The sequence below is a fragment of the Alexandromys fortis genome, unplaced genomic scaffold, assembly GCF_014885135.2.
Source record: "Alexandromys fortis isolate MF-2015 unplaced genomic scaffold, M_Fortis_MF-2015_v1.1 scaffold_27, whole genome shotgun sequence".
Lineage (NCBI taxonomy): Eukaryota > Metazoa > Chordata > Mammalia > Rodentia > Cricetidae > Alexandromys > Alexandromys fortis.
The window spans coordinates 2,076,526-2,096,706 of record NW_026067952.1 but is presented as its reverse complement, the minus strand read 5'-3'; the positions used below and the strand labels follow the sequence as shown (position 1 = coordinate 2,096,706).

General features: G+C 49.3%; 1 protein-coding gene across 9 annotated transcripts in view; it reads right to left on the bottom strand.

The window, feature by feature from the left end:
* The window catches only part of Zmynd8 (zinc finger MYND-type containing 8), a 105,511-nt gene extending 86,466 nt beyond the window's left edge, over positions 1 to 19,045 (bottom strand). For 4 of the 9 annotated variants that reach the window (XM_050150788.1, XM_050150798.1, XM_050150795.1 and 1 more), the window contains exons 1-2: positions 18,891 to 19,045; positions 10,399 to 10,469 (exon numbers count right to left, since the gene is read on the bottom strand). In XM_050150788.1, coding sequence (XP_050006745.1) covers positions 10,399 to 10,469; positions 18,891 to 18,904 — 85 coding nt within the window. In that variant the 5' untranslated portion in view covers positions 18,905 to 19,045. Of the gene's footprint in view, positions 1 to 4,930; positions 5,034 to 10,398; positions 10,470 to 10,930; positions 11,222 to 14,133; positions 15,423 to 17,633; positions 17,709 to 18,454; positions 18,495 to 18,890 lie in introns of those variants that run through there. The other 5 variants (XM_050150791.1, XM_050150790.1, XM_050150787.1 and 2 more) reach the window with 5 other exon arrangements.
* Positions 19,046 to 20,181: the final 1,136 nt, after the last annotated feature.

Genomic DNA, 20,181 nt, shown 5'->3' with positions numbered 1-20,181 from the left:
AAGGAGATTTGAAAGGTCAACTGCTAAAAGGAAGCAGAGAGGGGAGAGGGAGAGCAATGACCTGGCAGGAAGGACAGGGCCAGAGTCTGCGGGTGTCAGGGCTGCACAGTAAGACAATCAGGGGGGGTGTGGCAGGGAGCAAACACAGTTACCAGCCAATATCCCACAACCCTACTTTCAGGTTCTGCACCCAGAAAGAACACACACACACTCCACACAGGATGCTCAAGGCAGCATCTGAAGCAGATATTACGTAATGTCCATCAACAAAGAAATTAACGAAGTAAGACAGACATTCACAGACAACAGAGGTCTGGCCGGCTGGGTTGGCCTGTATATCTCAGCCACTTGGGAGGTGGGAGCAAGAAAATTACACAAGCTGGGTTGGTAATGTAATAAGAGTGTTTGCCTAGCATGCAGAGGCCCCAGTATCACCATTACCACCGTCACCCCCAAATACCTCATGCTCTCTGCCCAGCCTGACAGAACAATCCCAGGTACTCGGAGGCTTAGGACAGTAGGATCCCATGTCCAGAGTTCATGTGGTATATACAAAGTGCTTGGGCTATGAGTCCACAAATCTGAGACCAGCCCAGGTAGCATAGTAGGACTCAGCCCCAAATCTCAAACACATAGAATGTAACTTAAAAAAAATTAAAAACGAAATCTACTTTCTCGGAAGCCAAAACAAAGGCAGACAAGGCTCCAAGAGCGAAATATCTCTGAGTGCTGAAAATGTCACACCCATTATCATCTGCTGGCTCTCAGTCAGTCAGCACAGGAGCCATCCTCCAGGGGCAGTGGCTCGCATTGGTAACCCCAGCAGCATCAAGGCAGGAGGCTGAGGTGGAGTTCCAGTTCTAAGCCAGGTGGGGTTGTATGTCAAGAGAGGAGCCTCAAAAAACAAAATAAAATAAAAATAACAAAAAAAAAATTGAAAACACTGTCTGAAGACCATTGTGCTATGCCAGGGATACATGAGTGAGTTTCAAATTTAGACAAGAATTTGAGAAGCTGGGCGGTGGTGGCGCGCGCCTTTAATCCCAGCACTCGGGAGGCAGACGCAGGCGAATCTCTGTGAGTTCGAGACCAGCCTGGTCTACAAGAGTTAGTTCCAGGACAGGCTCCAAAGCCACAGAGAAACCCTGTCTCAAAGAAAAAAAAAAAAGAATTTGAGAAAGAGCTGGGCGGTGGTGGTGCACACCTTTAATCCCAGCACGCAGGAGGCTGAGGCAGGAGAGTCTCTGTAAGCTCCAGGCCAGCCTAGTCTAGAGAGTGAGTTCCAGGACAGTCAGGGCTACACAAAGAAACCCTGTCTCAAGAAAAATAAAATAAAAAAGAAAGAGAAGAATGACTGCGATACCTAATGTTTGCCTCCACACATACATGCATGCGTGTTACACACCCATATGACTATGTATGGGAACAGAAATGGACACACATACACACACAAGGGAAACTCCAATGGGCACACCCAGCAGGACAAATGCGCAGCAGCGAACACCCGCCAAGAGAAGGCAGGCAATTTCTAGTCTGAAAGTCGTGATCAAAAGGCTTCGGCATTCTGAGATATTTTAGACCTTACTACGGAGAGGGACAATATGAGAGTTCTCTCATTCACGCACACTTGTCCCTACACACAGCAGGCTGGCACTTCCTGGGATCTCAGGGATGTCAGAGTCAGGACCGTTCAAACTACTAACGTCTCTTAAAAGAAAACCTCCGGGAGCTTCTGCAGCCGCGGTTCCAAAGTATTGATGGTTCTGTTTTCTTAGAGAACTCTTGAAAAATGACAGAGGGTCCCTCACCTCACTGCACAGCGCGTGCTCACAATCAATCTCTTTGTGAAGGTCTCAATTTACATACAAGAGAGAGACAGAGGATTCTGTGCTAATTAAGGTCTGGGGCTAGTTAGCAAATTGTTCTAATTGTAGATCCTCCAGCATCCTGGCTCTGTAAACACATCCAAACCAAGCAAGTCTCAGGAAGAAGGACACTGTTTGGGATTTTAGTATGTTGGGCTTCCGCTACATCTGTGCCTGGTTTCCGAGGGGACCGGTCCCTCGTGCTGGTGACACAGGGCAGACACAGCACAGCTGCACACCGCCATTATGCCCACAAAATGTACACGCAGCAGGATCGAGATGCAAGCGGCCTGACCAGGGGAGCCTCCGTGTGGGGAAGTGAACCAGACTGCTTTTCAGACTTCCAGTCTCCGGCCTATGAGGCCGGGCCTTGTCTGACTCACACACTTAATGCTAAACTCCTGCGAGGAAGTACGCTGTGACCATTCTTGCACAGAGAATGCAAGATGACAGCCGTGGGCCATTTCTGTCCCCTTGACAGGAGTTTACGGGTTCATGCACCATCCTCGAGAAACTGGTTTGCAGTTGAGCTGCCGTTGCAAGAGAAGGGTGGGGTGATCCCAGCAGGCATCGCGCGGGAGCCCAATTCCTGGCCCTGAGCCCTAAGTAGAACACCCACCCAGTAACCCCCTTCTATTTCCCCCATGCTGGCAGCCACCACAGGTATATCTGCTGGCCCTGAAGGGGTTTGATTTGGGGGTTTAAAGCAAAAGACAAAACCAGGCCCCTGCGTCCTACTTAGCCACTTCATTCATCATCATGAGTCTCAGTTTCCAAGACTGTGAAATGGAAAAGCACAGATCAGAGCAGCGAGATGGAAGCCAACGAAGCAATGTGCGGATACTGTGTGTGGATGCTGCGTGCAGATGATACTGTGTGCAGACACGGGTAAGAACTCACGAACCCTTCACTGTGCCAACGCTCCTGGAAGCTGGATGCTGCTTGTGATTTATGCCTGGATAACTTTCAGCAAATTGTCACCCTCGGACACAAATGTCACCCTGACATCTTGAAAGCAGGAAGGCTTTGTCTCCTGAGAAGTGAGAGCTCTGGAAAATGCCAGGGATGATATAAAGGAAGCAATAGACTCGGGAACTAGCCTATTAATAATAAGTGATTACACGGGAAGAGCAGCTGATAGAATCCAGAGAGCCTAAAGGCCCCGCGGACGGAGTATCTGAATGGAACTTGAGAAGTCTGAACTAGCTCTGTTAAGACGGCTCGGTGGGTGCCTTCACACACACACACCACCACCACCACCACCACCACCACCACCACCAAACCTTCCTCAGGACCACACAATGAATAAAGAGAAAACCAACTTCCAAAAGTTGTCCTCTGATCTACACAAACACACACACACACAAAATGGAACATGTGTACACATTCAATAAATAAATACACACAGGGCGGGGGCACTCTGTCTGTATCTGTAAGTTTGAGGCCACGAGGCTAGACTGGACTACAGAGCAAGTTCCAGGACAGCCAAGACTGTTATACAGAGAAACCCTGTCTCAAAAAAACAAAACAAAACAACACCAAGTCCAAGCTAAGTGGACTGACATATGGCCTGCTATCCCAGCTACTCCCTTAGGCTCACAGTTCAAGACTAGTCTGGGCAACAGAAAATCACCTCAGTTCAAAAAAAGAAACAAAACAAAGCCTTAACACTTGGGAATCTGAGGCAGTAAGATTCCATCTGGTTTGAGGAAAACCTATGCTACATGTTAAGTTCTTGAACTGGGAAAATGGCTCAGAAGATAAGATGCTAGCTGTCAAGCCTGAGGACCTGAGTTCGATCCTAGGGTCCACAGAGTTGAAGAACCAGGTCTCACATGCTGTCCTCTGGCTTCCATACATATCCTATAGCACAAAGACACCCACACCAGAATAAATGCATCAAAACAACATTTCAACTGGGGGCTAGAGAGGCGGCTGAGGGGTAGCGCACTAGCCCTGGCCGCTCCACCAATCACTATCCGTCTCTGAGATCCCAGAGCCAGCTGGAGTCTGCCCCCTGCCCCCACAACCAACCCCAAATGAACGTCCTGAGCTTCTCCAAATGCCCCACCTCATCTCCTGCAGAATGTTCTTTCCCTTGTGGAGACAGCCAGGGTGGGTCCAAGTGTCTAGACAGTAGCCAAAGGGCAGCCACAGACACACGGCCCGTATGTGCCCTACTGTTCCTGAGGTCGGTGAGCCATCCACACCCACTTGACAGACATTCCTGTCACCATCATGAGACAACGGACCCCTTTCCTGCCAGATCCTACTGCTCCTGCCAAAATGGTCCAGACAGGCTTGTACTGTTCATAACAGAAAAGGAGCAAGCAGACAGGACACACGCTCAGCGGTTGGTACACGCATGCATCTCTCTTCCTCCTCCCCCTTTCCGGGTTAATTAATTACTTATCTTTTTTTTAAAGACAGGATTCTGTCTTTTGGGGACTGAAGCACTAAACACTTAGAACCACAAGAGGGTTCACAGCCTGGATCACCACATTGGGAACCTCAGAGATAAATGGGGTGAAAGAGGAATAAGCCTTGGTGGCCAACACATCACCCACGTCACATCCTGGCCACAAAGACTTCAACTCTATGAACCTCGGTGCCCTGGGATCAAAGCTCGGGCTGTGAAATAAGAACGATACTCGGGTGACTGTGTCAGAAGAGTGCCCTGGCAGGGTGCAGTCGCGCGCCCTTGTAATCCCAGCACTTGGGGACAGAAGTCAGGGACATCCAGAGTTCAAGGCCAGCCTTCCACACACTATAAATTCATGGTCAGTGTGGGTTATGTGAAACTCTTTCTTAAAAGCACACACATCTTTAATCCCAGCATTCTTCAAGTGGCTCAAGGCCTGCCTGATCTGCAAAGCTTCTCTCAAAATATTTATAGCAACAATCATAATAATAAGCCAGACATAGTGGTGTACTCCTTTTATCCCAGCACTCCAGAAGCAGAGGCAAGCAGATCTAAGAATTCAAGGCCATCCTGGGCTACAGAATGAAATCCTGTCTCGATTTAAAAAAAAAAAAAAAAAGTTGTAGTAACCCAGAGCACATACCACTCTTGCAGGGAACACCCATATCCAGCAGCTCACAACTGCTTCCAACTCCAAGAGCCAGGGATCTGGAACCCTCAGCTGGCCTCCCAGGCGTCCATATTCACTTGCACATACCAAACATGGAAATACATATAAAACTTAAAATAAATGAATATTCTGAGAGAAAGATGTCCTGAAAACAGCAGTAGCCAGAGCAGGTTCTTCCCCACAAGGACAGCCACCAAAAGACTGACAGAAAGTCCCTTAGAAACGAGGGGGGGTTCTCCCCTCAGATTCCCAGCAAAGCTAGGGCTTCTAATCACTTTCAACAGCACAAAGGCCAACAGTCCAGCAGGCTGAGCCACTGTGCAATGGAGGAACACACAGGTGTGTGAACTCTCACACACACACACACACACACACACACACACACACACACACACACACTTCCTAGATTCCAGTCGGCTCTGGGCAGCCATACATAAAAGTTTACCAAGCTGGCTGGACACCTGTCTCCACACCCTCTTATGAGGGGCAAGAGCAAACACAGCCAGAACTCCCCGTCTCTGCTGTCTATCTAATCAGGGATGACACTTGGAAACACTTTCATGGTCGCACACCACTCTGAGCACTGTGTGAGCAAAATTCATCTGACCTTTCCAGTCCCATTTAGAGAAAACTGAGTGATAAAACAGAACTAGGTTCTGGCAGGGGCAAACTGGACTCAGGGAGGCTGGCTTCCTGTGCGCTGGGGACACAGTTGACTTCGGGCGTGTCTCAGATCTCACAACAGGAGAGAGCACGGCACGGGGAAGCAGAGGCAGGAAGGGTCAGAAGTTCAAGGTCACCCTCACTTGCTTGACAAGCCAACCTCGGATCTGCTGAGACCCCCACCTCAAAAAAATAAAACAAGCTCCAGGGTAAAGTGCCCCCTGCAAAAGTTTAGCAACCTATTAAAAAAAAAGCACTATGTAAAAAGCCAGAGGCAGGAGTGTGAGAGGACCAGCCCAGAGCACAGGCGAGGGTGGAGACAGGCAGACACCAGGGGCCCGATGGCCAAACGGCCAGCTCCAGGTTCAGTCAGACCATGTCTCACATATATAAGGTGGAAAGCAATAGAGGGAGATACCCAAGGTTTACCTCTGGCCTCAGGAAGCCACACACAGTCAAGCACAAGTGCACTTACACACGCGTGCGCACACACACCACACACAAAAAAGAAAAAAAAAAAAAAGCTACACCACCTTGCGGGTCACACTTGGAGGTCAATGACCTAGGGAAAAGTGCTGTGCGCTTGGAGGACAGCAAGCAGATTAGCACAAGAACACGATGGGATTAATGACGGAGAAAACTCCTAGACAGCTAGAAGCATTGTTATTTTTCTTTAAACCTACGTGTGTGTATCTGAGCGTGCGTATGCCACATGTGTGCGCCCCACCAGAAGCATGCTGGATCCCCGGCAGTGGTGAACAGTGGGTGCTGGGGACCAAACTCAGGTCCTCTGGAAGAAAAGCTACCACAAGCCCTAACCATTGAGCCATCTCTCCATCCCCCTTTACCTTGAGTGGGTCATGGTCTACTGAGTGCACACTTAACAGCCCTCACTAAACTACAAAGGAGGCTAAAAATACTCCAAAACCAGTACACGAAAGGCAAGCAGGGGAGTCAGCTTTCTCACTGCTGGAATGGATGAGCTACGGAAGACCAGAGTGGTCCAGACGCTCACGGAAAGAAGCTGGGAGCTGGTGAGTGGGCTCAGTGGGTAGTCACTTGCTGTCAAAACTGGGGCTCTGAGTTTGGACCCAGAGTCCTACACAACTCCAGCAAGCTGGTCTCTGCCCTACCTCCACATGTGTATAGCAGTACATGTATGTGGATGTACATATGCACACAAGTATTCAAAATGTTATTGGAGACAGACCCATGAACTCGTGTCTGACCGCCATGGACACAGAAAGGCGTGGGCACACATGCGCCAGACAGAGGTAGTAACACCCATGCAATCTGCTTCTCTGTTAACACAGAGAACCCGAGAGCACGTACCCCAGCGTGGATGAGCATCCCAGCACAGCTGGATCCTGGTTTCTAATACCACTGACCCAGAAAGGGCCTGAAGCAGAACACAAACATCAGAAAGAGAGCCCATGATGATAACGGCTGTCCTAGGGATCCCCACGACCAACACAAAGCACTCCGGGCCGTCCAACAGAAGCAATGCGTACCAAGTAGTGGTGCATGACCAAGAGTACAAAACTGATCTCTGGGTCCATGATAATATCAAGGAACAAAGAAACACATAGGAGAGACACAGCTCAGAAGTTAAGAGCATTGGTTCTTCCAGAGGCCCTGGGTTTAATTCCTAGCACCCACATGGCTCACAACCACCTATATATGTAACTCCAGTTCCAGGGGAGCCAATTCCCTCTTCTGGCCCCTGTGGGCACCAGGCATATATGCACACAAACACCAATACACATAATTTTTTAAAAAATAAGCCTATTTTTTTGGGAGTTCGAGGCCAGCCTGGTCTAGAAGAGCTAGTTCCAGGACAGGAACCAAAGCCTTTGAGAAACCTGTCTCGAAAATCCAAAAAAAAAAAAAAAACTATTTTTAAAACAAGATCGATGACATAGGGGAATGGTATCTCTATTGTGCAGAGTTCTAATATAGTCACTGTGCTCATGGAGACGGACGAGGGACACACTTTCCTGCTCCTGGGATGTAGCTCAGTAATTTCCTTCCAAAGACTGAAGTGTGGCTCAGCATTAACAAGTCCCAGGTTCCACTCCCAATACCACATAAACCCCACATGGCAGCACACGCCTGTAACCCCAGCACTTATCACCCTGGACTGCACAGCAAGTTTAAGGCCAGTGTGAACTACATGAGTCTCTGTCAAAAAAAAAAAAAATTCTTTTAGGAGTACAATTTGGAAAATGTCAAGGTCATCAAAAATAAAGGTCTGAGAAAAGGTTACTAAGGAGACGGTGCTATGTAGTGGCACAGTCGCATTCTGGAATAGAAACGGGGCCTTCCCGGGACAGCCAGGAACTCTGAACGCAGTGTGGGCTTTAGCAGATGAATTCAGAATATCCAGATATGGGGAAGAGGGGTAAAGTCGGGTGGGAGCCGTGCTACCTCCATGAGTTTTCTTTTGAAAAATCTAAAACTCTTAAAATTTTAAAAACAGAACTCAAAAATGGCAGCTGACTTCTTCAGAACCAGCAGCCACCAAAAGCCTTTCTGGCAACATCTGAGAAGATTCTGTGTGATAAGAAGCAGGCTACCAGGACCCAGGGCAGCATGTTCCAGACAGACAGAGACACAAACTCCCAGGACAAACAGAAGGACATGGGGAGGAAAATCGGGAAAGTTGGGGACGGGTGCTGCAGGAGCAAAGGAGGCGAAAGGGGAGGGTCACGGTGACTTCAGACAGTAAGGGGGTTAGGAGGTCAGTAGAGGGATCACAAGCTCTGGAGGATAAGCAGGAGTGAGTGCCTGTGCACACGCATGCGCAGGCATGGAGGTCAGAGGTCAACTTCAGGTGTTACTCCTCAGGAGCTGTCCACCCACTGTGTTTCTCTGAAGAGGGTCTCACATGTAGATAGGATTTTTACCAGTGCTAGAGACTGACTCAGACCTTCAGCGAGCACTTTACCAGCTGAGCCATCTTCTCAGCCCTATAGGTGCTTCCTAGGAATGGTCCTCACTGCCCTGGGAAAGGCAGGAGGACACGGGTCATCCAGAGCTGGCAAGCAACAGAGAGGGGGATAGCATTTAGTTATAAACTAGGGACCTCTTGTTGTATAATGACAGAAAATGTCTCCACAGTGGGCACGGCAGGCCCCTGGTGGACTTTGCCAAGTTGGGGGGGCCACGACTGTGAACCTTCTGGAGGGGGTTTTACTCTGCCTACCAAGGAGTCCATGAAATAGACAGCCTCAACACAGCCTACACTACACTACCGACTTACCACCCATTAGAGACTCGATCTCGTAACCCGCAGGGTTACACCTCCCTCCCACCTCAGAAGGGGACTGGACAGGCTCAGCACAAGAAGGTCCATGATGTCCCACAAGCTCCAGACTCACCATGTCATAGACAGCCCTAGGCGGGAGGAGCGTGAGAGGTAAAGTAGCTCATACCTGGGCTTACAGTAACAAAAGGAGCCAGGCATGAGTGATGGTGCACACCTTTAACCCCAGCACTCAGAAGGCAGAGGCAGGTGGATTTCTGTGAGTCCAGAGCCAACAGGGTCTACAGAGCATATTCTAGGCCAGTCAGGGCTATAGTGAGACCCTGACTCTAAAAAGAAAAGAAAAGGGAGGGACAAGACAAAGATGAAACCCAACCCCACCCAGCCCCTCTCTAGACGGTTCCTCATCCTCTCTATTCCATCACCTGCCTCATCGGCCAAATCCCAACAGCGGGACTCCAAGGGGCTTCTCAGTCATGGTCAACTGCCCCCAAAGGCTTTGGTAGAAGGACCCCCCTGCTCCAGCTCTCTGGGCTCCTTGCCACCAGGAGCAATGAAATTCAGATGGCCTGCACATTCTGGGACAATGGTGATAAGGGACAGGGCAGTGAGCCTGCCTCCTTCTCCCTGCCCCCCAGCCAGCTCTCGGTGACCACCTGACCCTTAGCTTGACCCAAATAATAAGGCTGTCTGGTTTTGGGGGGGGGGGTTAGCCCTGAAATGTTCTTTTCTTCCAGGTGCCTTTAGGAAGTCACATTTTATGACATCCTGGAAGGATCTGCACCAACCCTTCCTGCCAACCCGCCCTGCAGCCCCTCCCACCTCCCAGAGAGAGCAGTGAGCTGCAGCACAGGAACAAAACAATGCAGTGGTTGGGCTCTTCCAGCAAACAGTGTTCCAGTGAGCACCCAGAGTGCAAACAAATGCTCCCTTTGGGGTGCCCCACAAACTCTCCCACCAAGCAGCAAGGCGGACCCTGTCCACCGCAGGCTCCCAGCAAACAGAGTAAACAGCAAAGCAGACACCACAGTTTGCTCTGAGTGCAGGCCCTGGCGTCCTCACTCCCTTGTTAAGGCTAACCAAGACCACCATTTTCCAATGAAGACGGCCAGCTCCATCCCACTCCGGGGATTGCCCAGAGGCCCGCTGTTAAAATCACAAAGTCTGCCACAGCTGCAGACCCCAGTGGCTTCTGCAGGCAACATACCACTTAGACCCTTGATGCCTGTTAGAATCGCTCTAGGGAGAGAGGCACGCAGGCACCCTGGCCCAGACACACACTCCAAATTTACCACAGGGCAACTCCAGACAAGTCAGTGCACCTACACAGGCACAGCAGGGAGGAAAGACTGAACGAGGTCTCCAGAAATTAGGTTCATCCATCAAAGGCCCCTACAGCACGACGGGTGTCACGCCCAGCGGCTCGGAGAACCACATTTCACCCCTCCACAACAACAAAAGAAATCCCACCCCTCCTGGAGAACTGAGCAGATAATCTGAGATTTTCACTCACCTTTGGAGCGAGTGGAAATGTCCATTCCCTCTTCCACCTCCTGTTCAGTTTTTATTTCCTCCTCAGCCAAGCTGAAATAGAACAAATTAGGTCTGTTTAGGGAGGCTGCTGACGGCCCCCGTGGGGGCAGCTGCTGGGGAGCCAGAGAGCAAACCCGCTTTCCCTCCAGACCCTCGTCGTGTGAGGGGGGGGAAGCACACCTGATTTCAACCAAGTGTGAAGATGATGAACGGACTTCTTTAGAACACTAGAATGCTAAAGATACTTTTTGAAAAAGGCCAAATTAATATTTCAATTGTCATGCCATTCATTAGAAGATGAGGGGGCCCACGTTTTTAGTTTATGAACTCCAACAACCTACCCACTTCTAGCCTAAAGAACCCGGCCTTCAAATTAGCAAGTCTCTCATTGCTGACACTAGGGTGCCACGCAGGCAGGTTAGAGCCTGGGTACCCAGAATCCCTAACTCATGGCCTCCCCATCCTGAACCTAATAGCTCTCCGATGAGGCAGGAACATGAAAACAGACGTACTGGTTAAATTACAAGGTAGAAAAACATGGCCAGACTCCACCACCCTTTTTCTCAGGAATCAGGACCCCGGGGTCTCCAGGCAGCCTGAACCCCAGCAGGCATGGCTTCCTTCTGAACTGTGGCTAATTACACTCCAGCGCAGACAGAGGAATGAGGAAGGATTATTTAAAAGACACAGGCTGAGTGGAGAGCTGGGATAAGAAAGGAAGGAGGCAGGCCCCCTTAGCCAGGAGGGTCTGTTGTCCAGAACCCTCTCTTCTCTGCTGGAACACAGGTTAGACAAGAGCAGGTCCTGTCATCTCTAACCCCTCCCCCCTCCAAGCCCCTAATACTTCAAAAGCCAAACCGAAGGAAATGCAGATTTGCTCTTATAGGTGTGCTAGAACGTTCCAGGCATTTCCGGATGCCACTTCTATGAGAAGCTATGCAATCATGGCTCAGTAAGAAGAAATGGATGCATCACCAACTGATGTGGCTGGAATTTTCCATTGGGAAGACTCGAAGGCCAGACAGGAAGAGAGCAGAGAAGACCATCCTGTCTGTGTTCTGTGCTCTGTGTGAGTGACAAGGCAAAGGACGGCTCCAAAAGGCAGCCTCAGGCCTGGAAGCTCAGGGTAAGATGGAGTCGTGTTTGGGAGAGCTCCAGGTGTGTTGGGAGGGCAGAATTCAAAACAGGAACTAGGCAGAAAGAGAAAAGAAGGCTCGTGACAAGAGCTGAGAGTCCTCAACTTTAACTAGTCCCAAGAGAAAAAAGAGAGGGAGATAGTTTAGGTTTAAATTTAAATATTAACACAACATGCTTTGCACTGTGATATGGAGTCTTGGTAACAATGACATTTAGTCGGCATCTGTAGAGGGACCAACAGCAAAACCACCAAAGAAATACTGACACGTTGTCACAGGTGATCCTCCGCCAAAGAAACCAGCCTGCCAAACCTGAGCACATCACCAAGGCAAAACAATACAGGGGACAGTGGAAGGTACAGTTTCTACTCCAGCTTCCAGGGAAAAGCAAACCCAACTCAGAAACCCTGCCTGGAATGCTGAGTATCTGCCCCAGGTGCGGCTGGAGGGGTAATTCCTGCAGCCAGCAGAGAGATGGGGTAGATGGTTAACTTCAAAAGGACAACCTTAAACCTTGGTCTTTCAAAGCAACTAGAATTCTGCTCCCCTCTCCAGCATGAAGAAGCATTTAAAACAGATCCCACCCATATTCTGAGGGGTGGGAATAGTGTTAGTCTGGGCTCCAACTAAAACGTACGGGGGAGGGGGAGAAATAATTACGACTCACAGAAAGCCCCCACCCCACCCCGCAACAAAACCCCCTTGAAGGATTTCTATCATGATGGGAACATTGAAAGGTGTATTGATCAAGGCAGGAGGCCTGCACTGGAGAGAACAATTATGTGGCTTGTAAGAGCCCAGAAGGGCTGAATACTTCAGGCGGGAGTGCGGCTGAGAAGCTAAGAAAATGCAAAGTAGTTTCTTGGAGTGGCTGTTTGCTGCTGAGTTTAGGATAATCAATTCTGAAACAGAAGTGGGGGGTAAGCTGGCTTATCTTCCCTGGCATTACAAGTGATCGCCATAGTCACCTGACTTTAGCTACAGCATCACCGGTTTTGAGCCTAGGATTTCCAGCACAATTGAAGAAAACCATCCTTTTCACAAAACAGCAAGCCTTCCCTTCAGTCAGTGGCAACCCCCATCTGTGCAAGAACATGCGCGCGCGTGCACACACACATGCACACTTGCACAAGTGCACAACTTGTATTTGACTAAATTGACATGGCAGTGCCTGTGAATTTGAGAGGAAAAACAAACAAACAAAAACACTATTTACAAAAGCATAGACCAAAAAAAACAAAATTAGTCATTTTGAATAAAATACAAAATTAGTCATTTAGAATAGCCACATGCAAGGGACTTCCTTTCACCTACAATCTTCGGTTTCTTATCTTTCCTTTTGTTTTTTTTTTTTTTTCTTGTTCAATGTTAAGCACTAAGGGGATCATATCACAAGAGCTGATGAGAAAAGATTGATACCTTTCTAAATGCCCCCACTGATCCTGGACAATTTAGTTTAAGAGCTGTTGGAGATTGTGGGGTGGAAGTGGGGGGCGGGTAGCCAAATAACAATCTTTAGAGAGAAAACTGCAAAGGGAGAAAATACTTTGAACTTTTGCCATTAACATGTTAAAAGTCCTAGCATGCACAGCCCCCCCTCTTCCTCGGCTGCTAGAACCCAACAACCCTGCTGATCATTTCAATCAACAAAGGAACAAGTCCTGCTTAGAAATTGACAATTCTATTTTTGTAAAGGTCTGATGGGGTGAATGGATGCATAAAGAACAGGGTTACAATAGGCAAACAGAGAAAAAATGTATCAACTAGTTGCATACACTGTATACAGGCGACCATCGGCACTTAGGTTCATATTTACCCAAGTCACTCACTGGTGGATCCACAAACTGCTACGGAAAGAAGATACAGCACCTGCAGACACAATCAACTCCATCTCCTTTTCCCTTTCCAAAGAAAATAAGACTCCCCCATACTCATTCTCTGAGCAAGAAATCCGGTCTTCCTTCTAAACCTACGTGCACCAGGAGGAAAGGAGCAATTAAAAGTTGTATCCGCACTCCTGTCCATCCAGGAAGCCTTAAACCTTCTGATTATTAATTCTGAGGACTCAGGGCTGATCCGTAATTCCCAGGCATCTCACCCCTTCAACACTTCCCAAGGAGAGAGAGAGAAGAAAAAGCCTATCTATTTGACAGGGAGTGGGGGGGGAAGCCTGGATGGATATACAATAGGCAGATCCTCCTTTTCCCAAGTGCCCTTAATACTTTGACTTTTACAACAATCTGTAACCCAGCTAGAACACATAACCAGCATGCACAGGAAGACCTTGCTGCCCCAGTCAGAAGATCACACAGCAATTCAGGAATCATGCATCATTCCCAAGCGCTTCTCCCAGGTTTTACTTTCATTCAAAAAATACCAAAAGGGTCCAGGCTGTAAGAAATACTTAATACCCAAGGCACAGCATCCTCCTCCATGTCACAACAGTCAGCATCAAAATGTAAGGGGGGGGGGGGAACAAAAGCAAAACAAAAGCAGGCATGCCCCTCTGAATCTGCAAATAATTTTCTTTAATTGGGGGAGGGGGAGCGGTTAGCAAAGCGCTTTCTATAATCACTCACCTAAAACGGGCAGTCATCGGAGCTAAGCTATTTATGCAGGATTCTTAAAATGGCGGCTGGCAACAGTGCCTCATTCCTGTATTGGAGCTAAAATGGTAGCAGTTTGTTCAATAGCTGAGCTCATGTTTAAGGAGCCCTGCTAGTTCCAAAGCTGCCTTCATAAACATCAGAACTAGAAAACGCTCCACCAAAGGACACCAACAATCCAGCGTTTGAAGAAGAATAAAAAAAAAAAAAAAGAAAAAGGGAAAAAAAAAACAACAAACTGCAGTCAGTGGCAGGAGTTAGTGAAGTCACAGGTTCCTAAGGAAAAGCCAGCCTTCCCTTTCAGGCGCTCAGCCTTCCTTGGGAGACTGTGCTGGGGCCCCCTTGCCCTGCACTGAGGTGGGTGGAAGGTTAGGAATTACGCAGCCCCCTGGCATAATGTGGAGACAGACAGGTGTCTCCGCGCGCAGATCTGTCCTAGAGAGCAAGCTGCAGGGGAGGAAGCTCGTGCCCTTCCGAGTCCAGAGCAGCACAGCTCGACATCCCTTCTCTCCAGGTAAAACAGCAGGCATAGGAGACGCGGAGCGACAGGGCTGCACTCTGTCTGAGGCCAAGCTGAAAATTCAGAATGATGGTGAGCCTAAAAACTGCCACCAAATACAGCAGCCACCCTGCTAACAGGGATCACCAAAGACAGACCCCTCGGGGCTACAAAGGAGGAACCCTAGTCCACAGAAGACGACTCTCACAAATGAGGCTTCCGTCCACCTCCCCCCACGGGGCCTGGGAGGTAGCAATACATTTTTGCAAAGCCCCCTTCACAGGCCGAACTATTAATAGCGTCATGGTGGCCAATGTCATTGAGTGCTAAGGTCTAAGAGCTACAGGATTCCTCCAACGCTGGGAGCAGGGAGTTTCAAGGTGACAGTTTTTCAGCTCCTAGGGAGAAAGGAGGGCACCATGCCCGTGGCTGAGCCGGGCGAGGCCGGGCCGCTGGCTGGGAGCCGGTCTGCAGGTAGGAGATCCGGGTAGGAAGGGCCGGCCTGGCAGCATGCAGGCTGCAGAGCTGGCAGGGCCTCCCTGTTTGTCTGTAAGGAAAATAGAATCGAGGGGGAGGAGGGCAAGCAGAGCCCAACAACCTGAGGCCAAGGGTGACTCCTGACTTGCTTTTTGCATTTGAAGAAAAACCGTGAAGACTTCTAAACCCCACTACTGCCTTTTACTTCTCAGCCTTGGGGCTGGGCCCCTTGAATGTGTCTTCTCAGGGTCAACCAAAGGCAAAGGAGATCCAGGAACTAGCAACGTGTGCCTCGGCCAGAGGAGCCAGGAGGAGAAAGAAAGCAAACAGAAACAAAAGAGATCACACATTTGACTAAATTGGACTTTCCAAACATACCTTGCCTGTGGGTCACCAGCACCCAGTCTTCTATGACACCACCCCCACATTCAACCTTTTCTTTAAGACCTGATGCACTGGCTCTCTGAAAGAAAGGGGGGAGCTATTGTTTTCACCCCTACTTTATAATCCAAGGGACCTCTTGCTTTCTAATTCAAATCATTTTGAGCGATGATTATAAAAGTCACTAGACTTCTGCAATGTTCTTGGCTCTACAATTAGAAGAAACCCTGAAGAAAGTTTACTGAGTGATTATATGTAATTAATTCCTAGTTAAGAGTCAGCACTGGCCATTTTCTGGAGCTAATAAAAGCAGTTACTCCCCTCCCCCCACGTGAATGCCACTTCATCTCCCGAAGCAGAATGGTGTACCCATCCTGGAAGGTCTTAAAGGGGCGAAGGGAGGGGAGAGAGAGGGGAGGGAGAGAGACAGAGGAAGAGAGAGAGAGAACGCGAGAGAGAAGGAGGGGCAGAGAAGGAAAGATGGGGAGGAGGGGGGAGAGAAAGAAAGAGATCAAAAGCTCCAGTGTCTGTATTTGCTCCCTGCAGCTGTAAATCCTCTTTGGGGACCAAGGAGGCAGAAGGGAAGGGAAAGCAGCCCTTCAGTCTGTTTTCCCTCTGCAATTTGCACAAGTGTTGAACCTTCCACCTTGATGAGAAGCAAGGTGGGGGATGGGGAATCCTAGGGATGGAATGGAGGATCTCTTCAGCTTGGCCACCTGCTTTCCTAAAAGGAACAAAAAAAGTAGAAATTTCCAGAAGCCCTATACTCAGGCCACTGCAATTGTCAATCTTTAACCTATTGGTTTAAGAGTGCAGGGGAAAAAAGGAACCCCATTGGACTAGTCTGTGAGCCAGCACTGAGGTCCCAGAGTCTAACTGCAATGCAGTAATTTTTTTTTTATTCTCCCTTTAGTAACTGGAAAAGAATGCTACTTCGAAAGCAATTAACTTTTTACCAACCCGGGCACGGTGGTGGCCATGAGGAAAATTGGGCAGCTTGAGCCAGGGTTAGGAAATTGGCTGGGGTTCACATTCACAAACAGACCCTGGCTTTCCAAACCTGTGGGAGCCATTTGAATGCAAGCTTTCCGAGGACAATTGCTTTGCCCTCAAGTTTCCTTCCAGCCTGACAAGTTATGCAAATACTGAAAGAGGCAAACCAGGAGGCTTCTGATTAGCCACTGGTTCTGGGGAAGGCCACAAGAACCTCAGGTTGTAATTTCCATTTACAGCACGAGATAAGAGAAAGGGAGTTAGCAGAACTTGTGTGGGCCAGTGGCACCGGTCAGAACATTACACCCCATCTGTCTTTTTGCTTCAGAGACGCTGGCCTGCCTCACACAGACTGCCCAGTTCATAATTTCATCTCGATCTCTTTACTAAATGAACCTTTTCCAACTGATGTCAAAGGGTGAGTTGAGTTGCTTGAACACTGAAAGAGAAAGATTAGTGTGCCTGTGAAGTTGCTCTCAGACCACCACTGCACACTGGGGCTGCACTTCCATGCAGGGTGCATGGATCTCAAAGCTGGAAATAAGTGTCGTGAGCTTCCAGGCAGACCCTGGAGATACATGCTAAGAGAAAAGTCGACTTTTGTCACTTTAAGATTCTAAGTGCACCCTTAGAATTAGGGCGAATGAAAAGTTAGCATGCACAGAGAAGTGGGGAGCAGGCTTTTGAGGGGGGGTGGCTAAAACTGGTGGTCAGTGAGTCCTAAACCAAACCTAGTTTGGGAGGAGAGGATTCTGTACTAGATGTAAACACCGTAAGTTACATATGGCAACACAAAGCACACTCAGGCTCTGGAACCCCTAAGAACAAACAGTTTTGTCCACACCTCACAAGCAGGCCACCTACCCAGAGTTCAGAAGAGCCAGACACAATTCCAGGTCTAGCTGCCAGTCACAAGGAACCAGCAATTCCTCCCCAGCTGAGGGTAAACAGGAAGTGAGACCTGCAGCCCTAACTGCAGATTAGCAGGAACGACAGTGGACTTAAGCCATCACCTCAACTCAAGGCACTCTTTTTAGAAGCCACCTCCCCCACATTACAACAGACCCCAAATGTTCACCGAACTCTTGCTACACGGCCAGAGGAGATGGATTGCTTTACTTACCCAACATACGTTCAAGCAACCGTCCCACTTTTCCAGTTAGGAAGAGAGAACGAGCTGGCAGGTTTGGGACTTGACCAAAAAGGAAAATTTTTTGTAAACAGTTACATGGTATTATTAAAAACGCGCACCACCACCACCACCACCACCACCTCCTCCACTAACACAGCCCAGCAACTGGGTATGAGATGCTGTCATGAGCCTCAGGTATGTCCTCTACACTACACTGTATAACAGAGGCCAGAAGATGATATAATGGTTAAAAAAAAAAAACAAAAAGAGGGTCAAGAAAACAAGGATAAAAGAAACATTAGCCCATGGGAAATCATGCAAGAGTAGAAAGCTAAAGGAGTCAGAGTCCTCCCAGGTTTTTTTTTCCTGCAGGATGTTATTCAAAAATCTCTCCCCCATTCCCACTCCCACCCCACCCCCCAGGCACCAACCCTACTCCCAAAACTCCCTCAGAGGCTAGAAAACACTTTGAGAACCATTTGCTGGCTGTAGGCTGACTTGAAGAACACTCTGTACCAAAGCTAAGTCAGGAAAAAAAAAAAAAGGCTGAACAATGTCGTTGTTAAGTGTGAAGCACAGTGGAGGAAGAGGAGCGTCCACACGCCACCACCCACCTAGGCCCAGGAGCCAGCCTGGCTCCCTGAGCGCAGCTCTTGTTCAGGCCTGGGTACTGTTGCAAACAAACACACATCCTCTCTTGCCAGAACTTAGCCCAGCCTTTCCCAGAACCTCTCTGGAGAAGCAGGCTTGCTAGTTCTGCTATCTGCCACACGCAGTCCTGAGCAGGGCTGGGAGAGGACCTTCGGGCTTACCTTCCATTTTCTTCCCCCAGCAGGCCTGTGACAGAGCAGACAATAGTGCAGGGGTGGGGGTGGGGGGGACTGTTCAGAGAGGGAGAGAGGGAGAGGAAGGGAGAGGGGGGAAAAAAAAAGAAGGGAAAATAAAATAATAGCTACTCTTTTGGCACACCAGGATCTAGCTTCAAAGTATTCCAGAAATTCTATGTCCTGGACAGAGTATAGTGTCCCAGGCCCTCACCAGCCTGTAAAATCAAGCTGTGGCTAATGGCTACTTAGCCATGTGACCCAAGAAAAGAAAAAAAAATCTCTCTAAACAGTCCCAAGTTAGCCTAAGTGCTCTGGGGGGGTGAGTGTGGCCCAGCCAGACTACAGAGAAATCACACTGCTAGTCCACAAGTCGCATGGCTCAGAGGGAGGGGGGAAAAGATGGTTAAAAAGGCGAGCTTACCTCTGTGGATGCATTGTTAACTGTGTAATGTCAATACTTATAAAACATGGAGGACAGGCTCCTAGTTCTCACAGAAAAAGGGTTTGGCACTTCGGCTGATGATCTGGCCGCCTAATAAAAGCTCATCCCCGATTGGCTGCCCCGGCAAATCGGAGTGTAAAGCCGCCGCGGATTGGCTGAAACACTTCCTGAGCGATTATCTTTGTGAGGCTCGGGTGAGCAAGAGCCATCCTGTGCATAGAAAAAGACAGGCCAAGCTAGGCCTTTTGCAGGAAGAAAAACTTGGGAAAGGGGCCCCCGCACGCACTTCTCCCACACCCTGGCGAGATTCCCCGGTCCTGGCAAACCTGCGCAGCCAGCCTGACCTGCTCCAGCGAAGCCTGAGGCCAGGATGCCACTGGGAAGAGCCCTTTTGGGGTGGGCTGGAGGGCTCAGCCACACCTGCCCCCACACAGAAGTCCTTTTCTAAGGAGCCAAGCGGGCCGTTTTCTAGAACAAGCCAGCTTGAGAGGGTCTCAAAGGAGAAAGTCGAGCTGAGGGCTGGAAAGCCCCAGGGAGACAGGAGCAAGAGGGGCAAGGCCAGATGCAGGCCTCTGAGGGGCTGGGGAGGGGAAACAGGCGCCCAAGGGAGGCCCCCAACAAATCAGCAAGGGGCAGCCAGGTTCCTGAAAGCTGAGGAGCCGCTGCTGTGGGGAGGAGTGGTCAAGTTTGCCTAGTCATGGTCAAAGTGCCTGTTGGAGAAAGCAGGCCCACAGAGCCATTTGCAAGGCTGGGAGTCTACAACCTCTCACCACCTCCTGGTGGTCCTCAAAGAAAAACCAAGAGGGTCTCTCTGTCAAGATGGCAAATGGGGGAACCCTCCCCAAGCTTACCCTAAGAAAAGCCAAAGGCGTTGCTAGCAAGCCACATGCCTCCAACTACAGACCTCCCTTCCCAGCTCCCTCCCCCACCGATGAGGCCTGCTAAACCTGTCAGTTAAACAAAAATCTGACTTCCGTATTAGTCTGTGATGCCTTCAGCTTCCTGCCTGTTAACCCTCTCTCGGACTCTGGGCCTCGCTGGGAAAAACTAGGCCCTGAGATTGCAGAAAAGACCTGTGGAAAAATACCAGCTGCAGCTCTCCGGGCAGATGAGAGAGAGAGAGAGAGAGAGAGAGAGAGAGAGAGAGAGAGAGAGAGAGAGAGAGAGAGAGAGAGAGAACTAACTGCTGTCTCGCCTCTGCTTCCCAAGGAGGCGTGGACCTTCTGAATCCAGGGCATGCAGGCAGTGTCTGAGAAGCCATTTAAATCCA